General features: G+C 34.4%; 1 protein-coding gene across 4 annotated transcripts in view; it reads right to left on the bottom strand.

Annotated features, from left to right (window-relative positions):
- LOC149410074 (CLIP domain-containing serine protease B4-like) overlaps positions 1–23,324 on the bottom strand; it is an 85,630-nt gene that overhangs the window by 49,779 nt on the left and 12,527 nt on the right. For 3 of the 4 annotated variants that reach the window (XM_089648583.1, XM_089648579.1, XM_089648582.1), the window contains exons 3-11: positions 21,283–21,473; positions 20,376–20,412; positions 19,286–19,488; positions 18,329–18,535; positions 17,826–17,993; positions 17,264–17,397; positions 10,618–10,797; positions 9,469–9,628; positions 7,927–8,151 (exon numbers count right to left, since the gene is read on the bottom strand). In XM_089648583.1, coding sequence (XP_089504709.1) covers positions 7,927–8,151; positions 9,469–9,628; positions 10,618–10,797; positions 17,264–17,397; positions 17,826–17,993; positions 18,329–18,535; positions 19,286–19,488; positions 20,376–20,412; positions 21,283–21,473 — 1,505 coding nt within the window. The remainder of the gene's footprint in view (positions 1–7,926; positions 8,152–9,468; positions 9,629–10,617; positions 10,798–17,263; positions 17,398–17,825; positions 17,994–18,328; positions 18,536–19,285; positions 19,489–20,375; positions 20,413–21,282; positions 21,474–23,324) is intronic. The other variant, XM_089648581.1, reaches the window with a different exon arrangement.

Below are 23,324 nucleotides of genomic sequence, written 5' to 3'. Positions count from 1 at the left end.
GGCCATAGAAATTTTAATATTTTTTTGGCGAGATTGTTCTGGGCAAGAAGTGTTGATAGCTGTATGTGAGCCTGAACATTTAAAACATTTGGGTGAGGAGGAAGAAGGACATTGGTCAGCTGCGTGGTTTTCTCCACATTTAAAACATCTGGGTTGAGATCTGCATGCAGCTTTGGTATGACCAAAACGGCAGCAATTGAAACATTGAGTGGTGGGATAAGTATACATTTCAAATGGTAATGAGTTGAAGAATAAATATATATATGGGAGGGAAGAGATTGACCTTCAAAGGTGATAACTACAGATTGGGGGGGCTTTCAGGAAATTATACCCTCAGAGGAGTCCTTGTAATTTAGCCTCCTGGCTTTAATGGGATTGCCAATGTGTTGGGGGGTTGAAAGTGAAGACAGAATTTCTTCGATGGACAGATCGGTCGAGATACCTCTGACCAGGCCCATGCGAGTGACATTGAAAATAGGGATATATGCCTTGAACTTTGAATTAGATGAAATGAAGATATTTTTGATGAAACTGTTGGCAGCTGACCCTGAGAGGAATTCGACGGAGATTCGGAAGCGACCCTCGGCTTTTACACCTCCAGGCTTGATTGAAAGGTTCTTGCTATTTGATAGAAATTTGCCAAATTCAAGAGGGTGGATGGTTTTTCCTTGCTCAGTTTTTTGGGCGTATACTATGAATGGGCCACGGGAATGAGGAGAATAAAAGTTTGTTGGAGGAAGTTGAGAAAGTGCTGGTGGGGACTGTGAAGTCGAAGGAGAGTCAAGTTTTATTGGGGAAGAAGGAGTAAATTTCATTTTTTGGTAGAAGTCAAAATAACAGAATCACTGTCAGAAATTTCTCCATTTTACCCGTCTGGGGGGTCTGGAGAGGGATCTGGGGGCTTTTTAGGGGGTCCAGGAGGGAAATCTTTCTCCATTATTCACAACAGTAAACAACTACAATAATAGTATGGAAAATGACAGAAGTAAAAAAAGTTTATAAATATCTGAAAATCAGCAGCGAAAAGTGACTCCTGGAAGATCAGGAGGGAGAAGAAACCTCAAGGCACAATACACTACACTTTTTTTTTGCCAGAAAAGAAAAAAGAATGGTAAAAAAATAATTTTAGATAGAGCAAAACAAAACAACTGATGACAGCCAAATGTTATTGTTGCAATCTCCAAAGTAATAGTTAAAAATAAAGAATTCATCGGATACTTTAAAGTTTAAAGTTAAAAAATAAAATTAAATATTATCTCTTTGTCTTAAAATAATGATTCGGAAAAATAACAATAATCATTCTCCTTTGTTTCAAAATAAAAGGAAGTAATAATAAAATGACTAGTTTATATTTTGTCTAAATAATAATATTAAATAATTTATCTTCGTTTGCGACATCTTCCGGAAAAAAAAATAATTTCAGTCCTTACGTCAGCCGGAATAATTACGAAAATTAAATCAATACTTTAAAGCCGCGGTCAAATTGAAAAAAAAGGTAGTCTCGAATAAATTTAGTTATACTACATTATAAACGGCAAGTAGATAGAACTTGGAACTTTGATCGCAAGTGTCGTTTTGTTTTAACCCGACAGGAATACTTGCACAGATCAAAGCAGGTGAGTTTAAAATCAAAATATTAAATTTCAGAAATCATAAGAGGCAGCGTTCCAGGAAGCCGAGGAGGGAGAGATTAACAAACGAAATTTTGTAATATTTTATATAACAGGTTATGAAACTGGTCCGGTCTCAGGTTGCGATAATTTCAGCAAACTAGATCTACCCCAAGATTTAGGTACATATAATACCTATTAAATGGTATAACTTTCTACCACTTATAAAGATGTATCTACCACGAATACCAATTACCACATCCGTGTCAAACACAAATACTTACTTCTAAATATACTTTTCGAAATTAGGTAAACCTTATTTACCTATATATACTATGAAAATCAAAACAATAATGAACGACTAACCTTTCTAAACTATCTACTGATAGTAGATATAACGTCCCACTGATAACAGATAAATTACCCGCAAGGAATTCATAAGCCTTACTAGGTCAAGGTTCTTTTAAATAAATAAAAAGCATCCCAGCTGTTATGAATTCGATAGTAAACAAAAAACATCGGGTCCAATAAGGGCAGGTTTCTCAAAGCACGTTCTTCATACCAAATCACAGTAGGCATACTCATGTGTGTTTTATACACTTGCTAGAAATCAAAATAATATCAACAAGAAAACATTACAAATACCTAACTACGTACGTCAGAGATGAATAGTTCAGTCAAACGCCTATTTTAATTCTTCATGAGGGTAGCGACCTCAATAAAACATTTGCTGAAACAATCTTCCCTAACCATTTATACCTGCCTGAGGGGTTAGGTATCAAAAACCTCCCTATCTACTACACGAGGAGCTAGTAACCTCATTAGAAAAAAAGCTAGAAACCAAATGAATTTACACACTGTCTGTTCAGGCATAACGCTAATAAATTATAATTATTATGTTACCTACATCCTATTGTTCCCACCTTGCCATCGGGTGAGAGGGATTTCGTCTGACCGGCGCCAGTACAATTTCTACCACCTATCGATACGCGTCTCGGGTCATACCTTTCATGGGCATTTCTTTCGTGGTCGATATCGAGTGACGGAACAAGATAAATAACAAGATAGATAAGTGTGCTCGCAGTGACCCGCCGACGGCGGTTTCACTGCGAGCACCAAGCGAGCACTAAGCAGGGTACTCACCAAGAGTGTAGCATGACTTGATACAGTATCAGATTCGTTACATGTTACACGGTTAGGTGAGTATCCTGCTTTATGTGAAGATGACGCGGGCCGTAAACACACAACTGAACGTCCTGGGAACAGTGTCATCGCATATCGTGATAGCGTCTACCTAGAGAAAAATGCAAATTCGCGAGGGTCGAAGTTGCAATATTCTCTAGAGGTGATAATGTATGGGAAAACGGCTTATACAAATACATATCACACTTCGAGAGTAGAGCCATGACAAGAGATGAAATGGACATTCCTCTTCTAGATTCAGTCGAGTAGCTTGTAATCCAGGAGGTGAAGGAAGTTGGAGTTATTTTGGAATTAGTATAAGACCTAGTTTGTCTTTCCTTCGGCGTGAGAAGGGATGTCATCGGAGCACGGTCATCCGTCGAAGTGGATGTAAACCGGCCTTTAAACTATCCAGGACACGTATAGACTGATGGCTTTGTTCGTATTACTATCCACTAGAATTAATTTGGTGAAGGAGGAGCCAACTCAGTTCGAACCAATTTTCCTTCCATTTTCCCTTTACATTTTCCGTTTACTGATCAATACAATTTAGTGTTTACTAACAACTATGTAAATCTTTATGTTAGATGGAGTTTGCAGACAGAGAGGACTTCGATTGAAAATTGTTACCATTACTAATAATTGAATGTATGTCAAATTTCATATTTCTCTATTTTTGTGTTTATATTAGGTTATGTACACACCATTCACTACTACGGCAGAGGAAATAGTTAGAATTCATGTCTAGTATCGGAATTAAAACAGAATAGAAAGATTAGTTAAATTTAGATTTGTTTTAAATATTTTGAGTCTTTCGATAGCTGAGGTTTCATTCACTCTGCCTTCTAAAAGAGTATAGGTTACCACATCAACGAATTACATTAACCTTTCCATATCTTAAAACAAAAAATAACACAACGTTAGATGAAAGATTATTGTACAATAAAGCCACGAAGGTCTTGTTTACTATGTGTTAAAATCATAGGGACTCGTGGAAGTTTAGGCCATAGTTAGAAACTCCTTACATTTAAAAAAAAAAAAGTTTTTAACCCACGAAGGGTTACTTTCCATTAATAGCTACGGGTAAGCTCAGTTAGGTAGTAGATCATCACATTTGGACCACGTGACCAGGGGGTTACTCTGACTGAAAATCAGTTAGAAGTTAGATTTCTTTACGTAGTTTATATTCTCCATCGTCAAGACATCGCCAGTCGGTTAACATTCGGGCGGAGGCAATCCATTACAACCTCAAGAGAAATAAGATTGACTGCGTCGGGACATTGCGCACCAATAGGGCCAATGTTCCACTAGAATTCAGTCGTATCAACATGGCTGACGGACATTATTTCTGTCGTCACGCTGGTGATTTTGCCATAAGACAAGAAAAAGGTGACGACAATATCGACTTATCATGGCGCGGAAATGAAAATTGGACCTTCCAGGGGTAGGCCGAATATATACAAACCGAATGTTGTTAGATCGACAAAAAATATCAAATACTGGAACCCTACTTGATTGAACGCAAGCGGTGCCTTAAATGGTACCACAAGCTGTTCAAGCGTCTACTCAACGTGAGTATTCACAACGCTCTTGTGATGTATCGCCAGTCGTTTCCATCGGAGGGAAGCACATTGATGTTTAGGTTGTCACTGGTTACGGAGTTGGTGTACAAACACCTCCTGTTGGCACAGCGTCCGGCGCCAAGACTACTAATAGTAAATGACATGTTTTCCAACTCTGCCCGCCTGATCCCTGGTAACCACTTCCTAAACATCAATTGCATAACTAATGACTAAAAGAATGAGACACACGATGACTAATCTCAACCGGTAGTAAAGAAACGGCGCTTACGGTGCATTTGGTGTACCAACCGCAACAGAGTTGAAAAGAAAACAATTTATATTTGTGAAATCTGTGAGGTACCACTCTGCATGGTTCCATGTTTTAAATATTATCATACTTACGTTTGGTTTTAAAAAAAGGGATTCGGGGAAAAAGGAGGGGGGGGTTCGATCCGCGGGAATTTTAGTTAAAAAGTTTTTTTGTGTATATCAGCACATACCTATTAACATCACATTGGTTAAAGACATGGTAGAAAAAAATATTTTTGTCTTTTCCAGGAATTTAATCTACGAGTTATATTCTCTTTTTTCTTACGCAATACTAAGGCCGATGGTGTCGCAAGTATGACATATTTAGAGCGGCGACCGTGGTGTGTGCAGAAAATAAGCTTGTTGGTTTTGCAAATAATAATAAATCTGACTGAATATTCACGTCGTGTGGAAGAGCTTAGTGTTTTCTTTAACAGTGTTTTCTGCTTGTCATGACTATCTATTGGTTGATTGATATCATCTGGATGGCTTCTTGTGCATATATTCCTCTCCCACAGACGGTTCAGTACCTGCTTTGCACATTATAATACTATGTAGTCGTCACTCGACCGCCCGTCAAGATTCTCTTGAGAAAAACTTTGTTTGACTGTGTTTTGCAATGTGACTTATAGCTATCGGATAATTAGATATTAACATTGAAATATATAAGAAATGGCCCTGAGATATTTGTCCGGATAGCTTATGTTTCAATAGTTAGTTTTCCGAATCTAGCGGCATAAACTATATATTGCTGAAAACTAATATTTCATTTCATCTTGTAACAGACTTTTTAGGTTTAGTAAATTAACTGACTTTTATCATTCAGGAAGTTGTTGTGGGTTAGATTTTATGAGTTTCTTGTTTTGATGGCAAGTTTTGTTAACGCTTTTCAGTCAAGTGTTTTTCCTAAAGCAAAAGGTGTCGAAACTTTTGGAATGAAACATGTCTTAGGTGTTGACTGTTTTTTGTGTCTTGTGTACTTGTCACAAAATCCTAACACAATCAATTTCTTATTAGAGTAATTTCACCATTATGAGATCCTTTACTAATGCTTTTATGTTCGTCCGAGGTACATCATTGGATGGATGATAGCAATCGGTAGCGTTTAGGCAGGTCACGAAGTACATCGTTGGATAGGATGATAGCGATCGGTAGTGTTTAGGCAAGTCACGAGGTACATCATTTGATAGGATGATAGCAATCGGTAGCGTTTAGGCAGATCATGAAGTACATCATTAGATAGGATGATAGTGATCGGTAGCGTTTAGGCAAGTCACGAGGTACAATATTTGGATAGGATGATAGCAATTGGTAGCGTTTAGGCAGGTCACGAAGTACATCATTGGATAGGATGATAGCTATCGGTAGCGTTTAGGCAGGTCACGAAGTACATCATTGGATAGGATGATAGCGATTGGTAGCGTTTAGGCAGGTCACGAGGTACATCAAATTTTGACCAAACGGACACTTTTTGACCAAAAACTATAGGAAGTTTGCCAAGTTATAATTTTTCTTTAATTGTTATCATGGCAAAACTTGAACGTGGTATTCCTTTGCAATGACAAACCAAAAAGTTAATGCTAATGTGATGGAACATTTCAAAAACTTATACCCAAATTTTAAATATAAATTAAGTTATATTTTGTAAAACTTCATGAAACGGATTCAGTATTCTGATCATTAGAGCACAAGGCCAGCCATTATGCATTACCACAGCCGTTCTTCATCGGGACAACTAATACCCTTAAACAAATTAACGTATTTTTGAGCGAGGTTAATATGAACCATCCGATGATCTTATAATGGTAAAACTTCTCTACTGTTGTGATTTTTCATGTACGCTTAGATGATGGAGACATGAATCTATTTTGATCTGCTACAATAACATTCACTCAGGCCACCAAGACACTGTGCGGTATATTCTGTTCTCACTAAAAACGACAGTCTGCTAAAACAAGTGATTAACAGTGATAACATGTTGTACAATGTTACCTACATAAGATTAAACATGACATACAAGAAGTAATTCTATATTTGTATTTTATGAAATACCTCAAAACGGGTTCGAAAATAAATGCATTATCATTGACGAAGAAGATAATACTAATAAGTCTAAACGAAACATGAAATAGAACAAGACACAGGAAAATAAAAAGATAACGGTCACAACTAGGAATCAAATCCAGGTTCTCTTGTTTTACCGGGACAGGCGTCTTAAACCGCTTGACCACTGGCACCAATTTATTAAACGTTATATTTGTAGATCTCATATTTATTAAATTCAGAATTAAAAATATCATCTTTCAAGTATTTTTACCCATATTTTTGGCAGCAACTCTTTAACATATGACAATGAATAATTAGGTTCCAATTGTTGAGTTGTTTAAGACGTCTGTCTTAGTAAGAGATCCTGGGTTCGATTCCTAGTTGTGACCGACATCTTTTTTTCTGTGGCTTATTCTATTTCATGTTTTGTTTAGATCAATTAGTATTATCTTATTCTTCAATGACGTATTACATTGATGGGTATATACTTTTCATAATAAGTTAAAAAGAAAAAGTTTTTTAGTTTTAGGCAATTCACCCTTAAAAGAATGCTTTGTGCCGTTAGAGTTCAGATATATGTATGCTTAAACTGTTGAGGATCTATAAGGGGACGGGACATATCAGATATTAAAATCATTCAAATTAATAAACTTACATAGAATGGAATATACAAGAGAGTTGTTAAGGGACAACAAATGTGGAATAATAAAGGGAGACTGGTGGGTGATTTTAATAAGCAAACGATAAATTCCATAGCCTAAAGCAGTGGCCAATTCTCATTCTCGAGATACAGGAAATATAATATGGGATACTTTCCCATAATTTGTGGTTCGGCTCACGCTTTTATTCTCATTCGTACACGCAGCGCTATGCACGATTGCTGCAAATCAAGCGATTATAAATTTAGCGATTTGACGGAACATGGGGTCGATATAAACATTCTAAAATTATTTATTAGTTTTATTTGATCAGTTTGGAACAACTAAAAAATCCGGCAAAAATAAAATAAATGTGAAATATCACGTTTTGTCAACAAAAAGGTTTTCAATCTAGAATAATTTCACCCACCATCGTTAAATAGAACCAATTTGCAGAAAATTGATACGAAATATATATCGATAAGTATTTGATTACTAACCGCGTTCTTTCAAGGTTCATGTGAATTAAATACATTTAAATTAACTTAAGTCCGGGCATTGTTTGGGGCAATCATTTACCATAAAAAGTGGGTCGAGTCATTCTTTTAATAGTCTTCTTCAGCCAGTCCCTCATCTTGAAGATGTTGGTGAAAGCCGTGTAAGTGTTGGATCGGCAGGAAGTTTTTTCATCGTTGAGAGGCCCGTTGCTCACCACCCCATGCAGATACCAGCGGGTGGAGCCCTCCATGTCCCGTGCAGGAAATACCAATCCTCCACCACTGTCGCCCTGGCACATGGCCCTTCCTGAAAAACGCAAAAAAGATTTAATTTTCATATATACTGAAATATGTACGCTTCTTTCTTTGTCCCCTGTAAACACAAAGCACAACTCAAATGACTTCTCAAAAGATTGTTCTTTTTAGTACCAGGAATGTTTAGAGGGTAGTTTTATTGATAGAAGAAGTCGGAGACGCCCGATAAAGACGCATTATCTCTGCACTGGAATGAGATACGGAGTCGAATTAAAATCGATATAATATTTTTTTAATAGTAGCAATATGGTATATAGTAGTGAAAGGTAAAAAGAATTGGGACCACTTATCGCATTTTCTCGACTAAAGACGATATAATGTAGTTTTTTATTCATGTTGTACAAAAGTGAATGGCGTTAAATGTCGGGAACCCCCTAAGAATACTTGACACGTTATCTCTGCGCTGGAATGAGATAAGGAGTCGATTTAAAGTCATTTACAACAGTAACAATGTGGATTTTATGATACTACAAGAAATGAATGGTAGAAAAAAAACAAGAAGGACTGAGGAAGACATGAATCAAATAATTATTTGTGGTAAAATGAGGCGTACGTGTTGAAGAAAGAAAGATATGTAAGGAGAATATACGTCGTGTATGTGAACGTTAGAAGAAGTTATGTCAGGAGAATATACGTCGTGTATGTGAACGTTAGAAGAAGTTATGTCAGGAGAATATACGTCGTATATGTGAACGTTAGAAGAAGTTATGTCAGGAGAATATACGTCGTATATGTGAACGTTAGAAGAAGTTATGTCAGGAGAATATACGTCGTGTATGTGAACATTAGAAGAAGTTATGTCAGGAGAATATACGTCGTGTATGTGAACGTTAGAAGAAGTTATGTCAGGAGAATATACGTCGTGTATGTGAACGTTAGAAGAAGTTAAGGAAGCTAGAAGAAGACGTGACACGATCTAGTGAAACAAATTCTTTAAAAAAGACTTTTTTCAAGTATTATTATTATAATAAGAATATTTCCATCTTGAAAAAGCACCTAGTTTTCAGGTACATTCCTCAAAACATTATTCCAAATCATTAATAGCCCCGAGCAATGCCGGGTGCACGTCAGCTTAAAAAAACATTCCTTAAGAAAACAGTTTGTAGCAACATTAAAACTTCTCATCTCTCTTGGAAATTCTCCACATCAACGTAAACAAAATTACGAAAAGCATTACGAGCTCTTGGATTAATCGGATTTAAAATGCAGCTCTACTAAACAAAAATAAACAACAAGAAATTGTAGCAAGACGGTCGTCTCAAGTCAAGGTCAAGTCACAAGTCCCAACGACACCCTGTATAGTATTTACCATTGAGATGTCCAGCGCACAGTTTATCCGTCGTCAGGTACTTGCTGAACTTGTACTTGGACATCTCTTTGCGGCAATCCCAGTAAGCAATGACTGGCAGATCCAGGGTCTTCAGTTCATCTGATGGTTCTCCGTTCTCTGTCCTTCCCCAGCCAGCTATCTGCAAGAAATATAAATTGTGTGTTACAAAAACTCAATCATTGATATTATGTATATTACTGGTGCTTTTATCGCAGTTGAAAACCTAAAAAAAATAAAGCCTAGGATTGATTTAGATTTTAGACCTGATTTTTTTAGACAACTTTCATTTTCTCTGCAACAACAAATAAATGTTATATTTAATTATTGAAGACAATATTAGCAATTCTTAAACGAGTATTTGAAACACACAAATCAGAAAAAGATACGGTCACATCTAGGACTCGAAACCAGGACTCTCGCCTTTATATTTATTCATATATTTGAGATAGGGTCCCATTAGCTCAGTTAGTAGAGCGGTGCCCCGGCAAGGCAAGGGTCCTGGGTTCGAGTCCTAGATATGCCCGTTTCTTTTTTTGATTTGTTTGTTTCAAATATTCGTTTAAGAATTGCTCATATTATCTTCAATAATTAAATACTACAATTTAAGGTTTTACTCTTTAAGTTATTCTAAAATAAAATAAGTAAATGTTATTTAATTGAATATCCTCTTTACAAAAAAGAGGCATTCTTATTGAAATTTTCTTCCCTAAAAAAAACTACCACGTAAAACACGGTTTTTATGAATGCATTTATCATTATTTTACATTGAGAACTTTCAGCATTTTATCCTAACTATCAGTGCACTTGATATGAAAACTATTTATAAACTATTCCCTACTTGAAGCAAAGTTCTGGAGTTAATATGCAATTCCCCGTTATCAATTTTGTGCATAAGATTTAATTAATTTAATAATGGTCCTAAAATGGTGCCATGGGGCACTCCTGAAGAAGAATAATAAAAATTTCGACGGTTTCATTGCGGCCTCTTAATTTTGGAAGAAAGCACAAAACATATTGAATGATTAAATTATCAAGACTACCGCTTCTAACGTAGATATGTGTAAGATCTAGTGTCATTTTATGCCTGAGATACACTAAGCAAATACTCATTATAAAACATGTTGTTACCTTGCCGATGTTTCCAGGTAATGTTTGAAGAGTGTCAAACCTCTCATTGAGGATGTCGTAGCAAACGGCCCGGACAGAGTGGGACAACTTAAAGGGGGTCGCCAACTGCAGCAGGGCCAGGTCATGTTGATGGTTTTGCTCATCTCCGCCATACATCGGGGGAAGGTGAATTGCGATCACCTACAAATTATAGATGGTTATTGTGGTGTTAGAAAGTAATATTACAAGTATAATGTATGTCAATTTATGAGGATAAGTTGCAATACGGGCGGTAGAGCGGAGTTTGTTTTTAGTTTTTTAAATTTCGAAATTGCTGTTTGTTTACTATACTCTTTTTTACTTGTTAATAGAGCTCCTCACGTGGCGTATTTTAAGTAACTTTTATTATGTCGTAAAATATGTATCATATAAAAACCCATCAGGGTGTTAAATGAATTAATAAATATATATTATTTATGGTGACACGTGTTGTGTCAAACTGTTTGATAATGCCTTCAGAGGGCGAAATAGCTGTCACGCGTAATTATAATTACACAGCAGAACTTGTTTAAGAATAAACTGGTTTTATAAACCCAGTAAAAATATTATTGAAAAAAAAAAATATATAAAAATTAAAAATTAAAATTGAATTCTACAAATTAAATTTGATAACAATAAAAAAATATATGTATATATAGAGAAATATCCTGTATTTGTGTGGTAGGCTTTAATATAGAAATTGTCTTTCATCCTCCTTGTTGATTTTCTTGGTGGCATATTGATGTTAATTTGTTATAAAATGTTTGGTGTATTAACTGATGCATGTATAATTTTGTGTAGAAGCAGTACATTAGAAAGTTTACGTCTGACCGTCAGTGAGTGTAGTTGACAGTGCGAAATTCGGCCATTATAAATATTTTCCAAATTGACCAGATAAACCTTCACGATAAGCAATTACACGGGTTAGTTTTCTTTATATAAATTCAATCCTATAATTATAAATCTCATAATTGGGAGACCAAATTGTTGATGCGTATTCGAGAATACTTCGCACAATTGATTTATGTAATGTTAAAATTAATTCTGCCCTTCTAAAACAATTTGTGATTCTTAGCGTTAATCCTAATGTATTGGAATTGAAATTTAAACAACTTTCATACTTTATTCCTATTATTTATTTTATTAAACTAGACTCCTATAACTTGTTATGCACTTTTTGAAATCGTATCCACATGTTTATTGAAGCTAAGTTACGAGTCAACAATATAAGGCTAAAATTTTGGAAAAAGACGATTTGTTTTTTTAAGAAGCCGCCATTTTGTCAAAAAAAATATTTTGCTCTGTCCTTCAATTAATTAGAGGAATATTTATTACTAGCAGTTAAAAAACCCGCTCCGCGGGTTTTCAACTACTAGGCCCTGCGGGCAGCACTTGGTTGGGCTTCGCCCATTTTAAGTGATATTAACAACATTTACATTTAATAGATAGATATTAGGTCATTCACAGAGAGAGGGTGAGTATATATTGTTAAAACACGGAACAGGAAGGAGTTAATGAATAATAACATGCTAAATTTACGCATAATAAGAATGACAGTTGTTTTAGTAAATGAAATTTTACGTATTTGTGATGGATTATTTCAAATGAAACACTATTATTGACTACATGTCTACAACTTATATTAACTGTTATCGTACCTAATATAATTAGCTCATAGGAGACATGCAGTGCTTTAATATGTGTTACAACCGTCAATGTCTATAATTTGAATCAATATCGCATAGTTTGTCACAATTAAAGATAGTTATAACAAAGTTGACTTAAATAATAGATTAAAATTTAAAATTATTATATTAAAATTAGCAGTCGGTTTAATTAAAAGGTGTTAATTTTACTCCAACTGGTGGTAATTCTGTACCTACAACTGTTACTGTATCTAATAAAGTTTAAAGCTAGATTATATATACACCTTCATCAGGCGAGTAAAAATCTATATATAAAGGTAGATTATTACAACATAGCGCCCCTGAAATGATATCTCACAAAAGCGGCGCTATGCAAATTGTCCAATAAATATAATGTTTACATTTTATTGTGTATACACCGAAGTCAAAAATTAAATATAGATTGCAATTGGAAAGAAGAAGTAGAAGGAGGGGGAGGGGTAAGAGTAGGCTGGGTTTATAAGAATTAGGAATTACAATATGGTTAGACGGGAAAGACCAGTTAAGTGGGAAAATACTTTAAAGAGAGTTTATAAAAAAAAACTCTTGTTAATTATATCTGCTTTTATATTAACTTGTTTCCTAATTTCTAAAATTTCAAAATTATTTGTTGTGAAGTATTTTAAAACCTGAAAAAAACAAATAGCATATAACCATAAAACAATATATTCATAAGACAAATAGCATTTAATAACGGTTATTCTAATAAATTGATAATTGAAATACTAAATAAAAAAATTAAACATATTCTCTTCAAACGGTCTTTCTAAATATAGAAATTAACGATGGCGTAGAATTCTGTTTGTGAATAACGATACTTATAAAATTATATATAAAAACAATCCTGGTACTATTCAACTGGCGTTTTACACTAATAACAATGAAGAAATATATTCTAAATAATAACGATAGCAAAACCAAACAAAAAAATCAGGAGTTTAAAAACTGAATTGGGATGATTATAATTTCTTTTACAAAGGTAGAACCAATAGAAACTTTGAAGTCAGAACTAAAGAATATCTCAGGGCTCTAAATGGAAATAGTGAATCTGAGTTTGCAAATCATCTTTTGAATAATGATCACACTTTCGATAAAAATTCAGGTCTTAAAATACTTCACTCAGGATATAAAGCATCGCAAATAAATAATGTTGAAATTTTAGAAATTAGAAAACATGTCAATATAAAATCAGATACAATGAATAAGCAAAAAAATATATATAAATAATGATGAAAAATGCCATTACAAAGTGATAAGCTTCCAGAAGAAATCTTCTTATTAAACGCTTGTTAATGGAAGTAGTCAAGTATTGTGAGCTGCATATTTAAATATTCGCGCCAGTCATTTGCTTCGTTTCTATACAGCCAGAGGTGCGCTCTGTCGGCCATCTATAGCCGTGCGTATCGGTCATATTGAAGGAACGCGTGATTTTTTATAAACGTCAAAAATAATCACTAACTCAAAATCACTAAATCAGTAACTGTGGATAATTTTCATTGTAATGTAATTAATCCAATGGATTATGAACTTTCTAAAACATATTTTCTTCGATATTATCCAAAAATTATATGAGCAGAAACGATGCTTTTGAAGAAATCACGTATTATTATGAGGCGATCCTATTTTAGTATGAAATCGGGTCTTAATTATCAAGTTAGCGGAATTTACCCGAAACAGACAATTTGAATTTGACCAATCAGAGGGCCTACATCGTCCAGACGATCGCATAATAATACTATCAGTTATTATTATAATGAAATCCGTTTGGTTTTTTCATTTTAGATTAACCAGTCCAGAGATATGATGGTCAACACAAGATGCCTTTTTCGAGAGGAGTTTCTGGAGATCAGCTATAGCAGCGTACAAAATTATCATTTTTACAAATAAATAATGTTTAATTACTGTTTAACGTTGCCATAATATGTGTACAAATTTTTACTTTAATAAATTTAAAAGTCTTCTCAGGAAATCCCTTTTTTGGACCTCCTGACTGTATGTAACCCCTTAAATAAGTTAGAGAAACCAGAATCAGAAAAATAAAAATTCGGTGCGGCCATATGAATCTGTAGTATGGTTCAGAGTTCATGTTGATAATGATAGTTAAGGCGAAGCTTAGTGACAAATCACTAATACGCTTGAGTAGAATACAAATAAATATATAAATGTAAACAACTAAAAAAAAAAAATTTTCCGTAGAAATTTATGAACGCGTAAAGGAAACAACTTTTAAAAATACAGTATTATAGCTAAGGTTATCTGTGACAGTTTCACTCAATCAACTTTTTTGCTTTCTTATAAAATTATTTAGAAAATAAATAAAAATTAGTTTTTTTCTTGAAATCGAACGTTTCTAGACTCCTTTTGTCAAGCGATTTTAATGCCTATTACCTACGATATATGGTATACCAAGAATATACACATTTTTGGCTTGTAGTTTCCCCTTAACACAATAAAAAATAGTGTTGATTATTATTATTATTTCTAGATTCACAATCAAAATGGATTGAGTGATCAGATTAAAATAGAAGTTTTTTGTACATGTTTTAACTACGTTTTCTTAATGCCAAGAAAAATAATCAAAATTTGTGTTCAGAATAAATTTCCAATAGATTACCAAATAAATTATGTATTTTTCTGACAGATTACAGATTAACAGATTTTGAACCATCTCTGTTTCTACTCGGAAGGAAGATTAGACCAGTTTTTGACTCATTTATTTCTAGAAAAGTTGTGAAAGAATGGGATATTTTTTAATTTTATTTATTTATTTCAAAGAGTAGTTTCTTCTCAAAGAGGAAAATATGAAATGATGTAAAACAAAAGTCAATTCAACGAAAAGAGAGAATGTAAAGGTAGAAAGAAAGTAAGTTTAAAGTTTGGTCAGAAGGTAATGACTAGGGTTTTTAGATCTCAGATAAATAGGCTGTAGTTTTTAGGAACAATAATTGGTGGAAAGCGTACTACATTTATTGGATTCAAATAAATAATTTAAATATGGTTAGGAAATGACATTTTGTCAAGTGAAAGAATAGCACGTTTCTTGGCATGAGAAAAATAAGGAGATTTAACGCATCTGAGGCTGCGGATGATTTCAATTTCACAGAGATGCTGCGTAATCGGAGTATACAAATCTTGTTTCTCCATGTTCATCTCCAAGGCAAGGAAGTTTACACCCGAGGTGAGAAACTCTGCAGATGAGAGAGGAGAGGCAAAAGGAGGAACGCCTGATTACTTCTCAACGGTCTTTAGAAATAAATTTCCAACACTCAATGTTAATAATAAGGTAGATCTGCTGAACAACACATAGAATAAATAAAGAAATCACTTTAAAATGCCTTTCAAGCATAGATATTAAAAAAGGACCAGGAATTGATAGGCTACCCGGAGTTTTTATACGCAACTGTAGTAAGTATATCTGTCTCCCGGTTTGCGCAATCTATAAATATTCACTCACAGAATGAACGTTTCCCCTCAAGTGGAAATCAGGCGTTATGATACCCATCTATAAAACCGGTGATAAGCATTACGTTAAAAACTACAGTCCAATTTCTCAACTCCCTATTTTAAGCAGAGTTCTAATGTTACATTTCGCATTAGTCAGAAGCACACTGGAATATGCATCGTCAATTTGGAATCCACGATATAAACTTTACATAGATAGTATAGAACGTATTCAAAACAATTTTATAAAATTTATTACCAACAAATTCAGTGTACATTTGAAACTTTGCAGCAAAGACGAGCGGTAGCTGACTCAATATTTATACACAGAATTTTAAACAATGACATCGACTGTACCGAACTTCTGTCCCTTATTAACTTTAACATACCTTTGAGACGTACACGACGTACAGTGCTATTACACACACTTAATTATTAAACCAATGCAGCATCTAATTCAGCGATTAACCGAGCTCTTCATACTCTAAATAATATTAGTCTTAACTTTAACATTGACATTTTTTCAGATTCACTGCCGAAATGCAAATTTGGCATCATGTCAATAATTTAAACTGTTCAATGCGCATACATACAGACACACACACATACACACATACACACACATACACACACACACACACACACACACACACACACACACACAACCAAACACTCCCAAATACATTACACACGTCACACACACACACCTTTTTTTTTTTTTTTTGTACAATTTTTTTTACATTTTAAGTTTTCCAGTAATGTAGGCCTCACTGGGTGGCTTGCCCGTGCTGAGGCCTTCATTTTATAATATAAAAATATTATCTACATAATACATTTAAAGAGAATGTTACATTAGATAGAATAATACATTTAAAATTAAAAATACATATTACATAATAATATATTTAAAATCAAAAAATAATACATTGAAAATAATCTTGTGTGTTTGTGAGTGATGTGTGTGATGTCTTTATACTACACACGTCACCTGGTAATTAAAGAAAAAGCATACCACTTAGAAGATATTACAAGGAAAGATATCATAGGTATCATGTAAATCATGTACTGTTTGTTTCTATAATATAAAAAAAAAACCCAGCTCTCAGTTAAACCACACGAATCCATAATCACTGTACTAGTTTATTGACAAACAAAATCTTTCTGATATCCGGAATATTATTACGATAATTGTCCATTATTGCATAAATACAACAGTTTTAAAAGAACTGGCGCCTCCCCTCGAGAAGTACTTTTTACTTATTTTAAAATTAGTCAATTTAGTATTTTTTCTGTTAGTTTTCATAAAGCAGTACTTTTACTGATACAATTGTTCCCGGTATCTTTTCTAGCCTCAGTTGTTAGACAGATCATCTCAACAATAAAGTTTTCTCTGTTCTCAATGTATTTCAATTTTTTAATACGGAATCTATATTATAATCCTTTTCCATATACCATACTGAGAATAAAAAAGTAATCATAACATAAAAAGAAATTTTACAAACATCTGATTTCTGGACCAGTTTTACGTTTTCAGCCAAATCGTTATCCCAGGACCTGAGGAATTTTCCGGCGGCCACCTTGTAATACTTCGCATCCATCTTTACTAGATTAACCGGGTCAAAGAAGCAATGCGCGGCTGAAAAGATAAACATGTATTATTTTATCGCAAAACTGAGAATATTTAAAAAAATATATTCTTTATAAATCGTTATCCTAACTAGCAAGAGGAGACTGACTGTGTTGAGTGAGGTAAAGATTAAGCTATCTACATATGTTATGTATAATCATGTTCGACGGTTTGGCGCGATCGAAGATTTTGACTTGGAACTATGCTCATCATTGCGTCCGCATGCTCGAGCAGCTCTACACAAGACATCATAGATATAAAACCAAGACGCTCAATCAAATTGTAAATTTTTGTCGTACGTCCTTGAATCTTTTTTGTATCGAGCGGTTGGCTCGATATCGAACAAAAACAAAACATCGGACATGAACGATCGTGAGTACATAGTTTTAGAGATAATATCAAAAATGATACGAAATATATTATTGAATATCACTTACCACTGATTACAAGATTAACATGTATAATGGAACCTCCGCAAATCTGTTCGGTTTTATTTGATGTTTCGTCCCACTGGTAGATCCCCACGTGCCAAGGGAATGAGTCTTTTTTAACAGTGGTCCCATGTACAATTTGTACTTCGCCCAAGGCCTTTTCTAAACCGCAATCTACAAAAAAAAACTGTTTTGTTAACTTCAAAAAACAAAGCATAACGATGCTTTTTTTTGAAGGGTTAAAGTTAAAAACGTTTCGCACTAGAATTTCATGAATAATATATCATTTACAAAATATTTAGATTTGAATGTCGTATGTTTTGTACAATATTTTGAAGAGAGTGGAGTTAAGTGTTATGTCCTTCCTACAAAGAGCCCTTTCCAGTTTTTGCCTAAAAGGAACCGGAAAGAAAGTTTATGACTTAGACCCTGAAATATAAGCCTCGGGGTAAAAGTGTTTATTCGGCATTTCAACGAGCAAGGAGTAAAATAAGTACAAAATTCTCCACCTGGTTTACAATATGGAATAGGGTTATCCCAATTCCCGCCTGGCATGCAGGTCAGGTCTTCAAGGTCATAGCTGGGATTGAGGTGCCCGGACTTGCAAGTTGAAGTAATCACGGATCCATAAGGCAGATGCTTGGGACAGTCCATCTCAACTTCCGATTTAGAGCACCTGAAGTCCACAGTGAGAGATCGGACCATAAGACATCTTTCTAAAAAAATACATAGGGGATCAATGAACTACCCAGAAGTTGCTGCATAGAAACCACTACACTTCTGACCCAGTCGCAGTAGTGTGAACACTGGATTGTACAATGTAAAAGACGCACGCAAATAATTCGCACAATATTTGCCATTTTTTCGCTACACGAGAGTTATTAATAAACATAGATAGGAAATACGAATACCTTTCACGTAGGTTTCAATGAAAACCAATGTCGCTATCGACTAAGTAACTATTGGTTCTAGTGCATTCAGCCCGCGCTTTATCTTTATTACACTTGCCTTATTTTACGACAACCCGACACAAGAGGCGCTGAGAAAAATAATTTTAGGCCGTATCTCATCAGAAGTGAAGATATATATATATATATAAATTCTAATGACTATTTGTCGAAAGAGACCGGCGTAAGAGGTCAAAGGGTTTGGCTCAACGAGGCTCTCTTGATCCGGGTCAGTCGCGTTCCCCGCCAAGGGCACCCCTGTTAAGTCTATGTTTATTTCTTGGGGTGGCCTGACATGATAATACATCGCCATCCCATAGGATAAAAATGAAAATTTCATAATTATGAAGAATGGTCAGACTTTTTTGACTTTTTTTTCAGACTGCTTTGCCAAAAAAATAACAATCAATATATTTAAATAACAATCCATATTTTTTTCAGATTCCGTTGGTTGGTAGTTTTCATTTACAAAATTTTGCGAAAGGTTTCGAAAATAACGGCCACAAAGAAAATACTTACTTCTGCAAGTTGGCGGTGGACTGTCCCATTTGCCGGCATCGCAAGTGGCAAACACCTTTTCTGTGGAAGGATCGTAATTCTTGTAGCAAGAGTAAGTGATGAGGGTGAACTCTTCAACGATAGTCTTTGGCCGCAAGTTCTTGTTAGGACCCGACACCGTGAACTTCCCGTTCGATGGGTAGCTTGGCAAGGCGCATTTAGATCTGAGAAAGAATGAAAAAATACGTTTAAAAAAATCTAAATTTTACATTTTGTCAATTTAGTTCTCATCGATAGCCTTTTGTTCTTGATAGAACTGTTGTTTCACGGATTTTTGAACAATTTAAGGCCTTGGAAATAAAATATCCAATGTCCCAAATTGATTATGTTTAAGGACAGCATTTAAACTAATTAACAATATTTTTCTGATGTTGAAAATAATAAATGATAAATTTTTAATTCACCTTTTATGCCCATAAATAAATAAAACACTTCAATCTGTGGGTGGTGATCAATGAACAGTATTTGCAGTTTTCACAAACAAACTCTTACATTTTTTTAACAAGAACTGTTGCATGGAACATTTTTATAAATGTGGACCTTCGAGGTTTTCTTCCCAAGGTCTCCAAATGTTAAGCAAAGCTGTCGAAACTCTTGAAGTTGTAGATTCAACAGATCACAAACGAAGTGAAACACTTTAACAGCATGTGCTCAAACAACAAGGATGGACTTATATTTAACTAATGATGTGGTAAAAATGATAAGATTTCATTATAGATTTCATAGTATTTTGAAGTCTTCAAAATACCCCCATAGAATATGAAATCTTTTGTCACAATTATTTTATCAGTAAATTGGTTTAACCGGTAATAAATCATTTCAAAATTGGGAGGGGGTAAAATATAATCATATTAATAAGTCGTCTAAACGTGGCTAAATCACAGTTTAAAGATGACTTAGAAAGCCGAAACAGCTGTAACAATAACAAAAACTAAAAAATACTTGCAGAACTTAATAAATATATTATTAAATTTGTTTTAATTAGATAAGATTTCAATTTACTGAATTAATCGAATTTGAGAAAAGTAGCGATGTAAATAAATAGTCTTACTCATCCAATATCGGTTGTGGAGTGGTTGTCGAAGGAACTGAAAATTATAAAAAGGTTTTATAAAAAAATAATAGTTGAAGATGAAGTATAGATGAAATCAACCAAAAAATGCATAGAATTCGGGTTCCGTGAAAACTCAACACAGTGGCATTTGAAAACATATTTGAAAAGTAGCCCTAACCTAACGTAACATATTTAACTTGCATCACTTTTCAAAGGTGCGTTGAAGTGTCACGTTAAGTTGTAGTATGATGTGTGGAGGGCCTTTATGGAAAGGAAGGAGAGTAAGTTCTGGGAAATAAAAAGGTATAAAGGGTGGGTAGGAATCTGAGAACGCCATTTGTCAAATATTTTTTGGAAAGATTTTAGACATTTAGATAGACTTGTCCAAATTTATAAATAAATGAAATGGAAGGTTAAAATCCTACGGATACATGCTAATACACCATGTATGCATAATATCAACCATTCGTTAATAACATATATATATTTATAAAAATGATTGTTTCTTTGTTTATCCGCAATGGACTTAAAAACTGCTGGACCGATTACGCTGAAAATTTCAATGTTTGTTTTAATTAGTGTCAGAAGTGGTTAAAGGGTGGTTTGAGTGGATTACAAATAATGAAAAGTCAGGGACGCCTGGTGAAGATATGTATATATATATATGTTTCCCTGTGGGAAGATGATGGTGGTGTTATCTCTCGCTACTGCACTGACTCAATAATCGCTGTGACCTCACAACATCTTTTATTGGTCTCCTTATCAAATCCCCAAACCTATAATAAAGTGATTATTTCCAACTTAAAATATTTACCAACTTAAAATATTTATTTTACTTTTCAAAGTATTTTGACTCAGGGTTGTGGTAACATTAATAAATTTCTTTCAAAAAGAAGTGTTTTACTTTTACAGGTAGGTTTTGTTGACCAATTGTTATTTCCTCGACAGACGGAGACTTCTTCAGTGGGGAAGAAACCGGCACTACAGGAGTACTCCAGCACGCTCAGGCGACTCACATTGGCTCCTGGTCGCGGCACTTCCACCGTGCTGCTCGATGTGTAACTCCCGTTAGCAGGAAACGCGGGCAGGAGGCAACTGCAGACAGGCAAGATAACAATAATTATTAAGTTATAATTGATACCCTATTATATAAATAATACGCCCAACTACAGTGAAATAGTAACAATATCAACAATTCTAGCCGCAAGGGGGATCTAGTGTAGGATATTGACTTTGACATTCCTTTCAATGGCGGCAAATTGAATTTATTTTGTAGATTTTGGCGGTGTTTTGCACTTTCAATTTTCTATTTTGAACAATTTAAATTTAAAAAAAAAGTTAAATGTTTCAAAGAGTAGGTTCCGTGATTCTGTTTACGAACAAAAAACAAAAACACTCAAACAAGATGCCAAAAAGCGTTGACAGGTTTCAGTAGTTGGATAAATGATTTAGTTAAATCCAAGCAAATTAAATGGTTTTGATTATTTAAATCGTGGATTACACCATGAAAATGTAATTGCAAAAAAATAAGGTTAATTTATAAAAGCTGTGATAGTTCCATGTAAAACTTTGTGTTCATGTTGAAGTAAAAAATCATCGTCAATTTTGATGTTAAAAACACATTTTTGTATTTTTTTATGTGCCACCTCAGAAGAACGCCCCCATAGCGCCCCTTTAAGTGTAAAGGCAGCGGAGTTATGTCACCACCCAGTTGGGCAGCCTTCTAAGGCGGGTTAAGGTAGGGGCGGTGGGAAAGGATTTATTAATGCGGGTCTTAAAGAGGGCAGAAAAACTGAATTTCGCATGTGTTTTGAATTATCTAATATATTTTAAGGTAAATATTTACCTACGTCTGCCGTTTTTAATACGAATTTAAAAAAACCAATCATTTGATCAATTTAATGACAATAAACAACAACTTTTGAATTTACGATTTTGAAAAATATTGATGTTTAATATTATTTACGTAAATAATAATTTACGCGAAAATTCGCCAACCGACGCAAGATTTTGAAAGAACACCGGTATGAAGTTTGCGAATAATTAGCGTTTGTTTATAGGCAGTGTAGGCACTGCCAACCTAACAATAAAAAATATGAAACACATCGGAAGCTAAAAATGAAAAAATCTAAATATAATTAAAAATATGCAATACTGTGTAATAACGTGTAAAACGGATTTTTATTGCATAAATAATAAAAAAATATTTTTTTATTATGTGTTATATCTGCCAATAGGTTACAAAACAAACGCGAATTATGCGGGAACTTCATATCAGTGTTCTTTCAAAATGGTGCGTCGGTTGGAAAATTAATGATAATACTAATAATAATAATAAAAACGTTTATTTGACAATATTTTTTACATGTTTGCATACAGTTAGTATACATACATTTAGATGATTATATTGCCAAAAGGGCAACTGCTCAGCTGTACATTCCGGATTTCTCCGGGAATGTAGCTGGTTTTCAGCAGTGCCTTTAATATAATGTGTTATAAATCGTTTAATTTAAATAAGACATTTTAATTAATAATAATAATAATTCAATTTTTCAATTAATAAATTAAATTAAATTATTAATTAAAAATTAAATAAAATTTATTATTAATTGAAAATTTATGATAACATAATACAGGGTGCGGCAGAGAGGACGGACGTTTTTGAGATGGGTAGTACTCTCCCCCCTCCGTCTACGAGAGAGGTGGGGAGGGGGGGTGCCGCTTGACTCGTTAGTTCCTAGCATTGTTTTACCAGTTGTCGTCATGGAGCCGTGGACGGTGGAGCACCGCGTTTTCGCCTATGATTGTCCCGTCCGAAATGATGAGTCAGTCACCGTCGTACAGCGTGAGTTTCGTCGCCACTTCAACATTCATCGGAATAGAGCTATTCCCTCTCGAAACACCATCCTTCGTTGGGTTGAATCACTTCGCAGGCGTGGTGAACTG

The sequence above is a fragment of the Hesperophylax consimilis genome, chromosome 28 (assembly GCF_061612785.1).
Source record: "Hesperophylax consimilis isolate HC1 chromosome 28, BYU_Hcon_1.0, whole genome shotgun sequence".
NCBI classification, from domain to species: Eukaryota; Metazoa; Arthropoda; class Insecta; order Trichoptera; family Limnephilidae; genus Hesperophylax; species Hesperophylax consimilis.
This window is presented reverse-complemented; position numbering and strand designations above follow the sequence as displayed.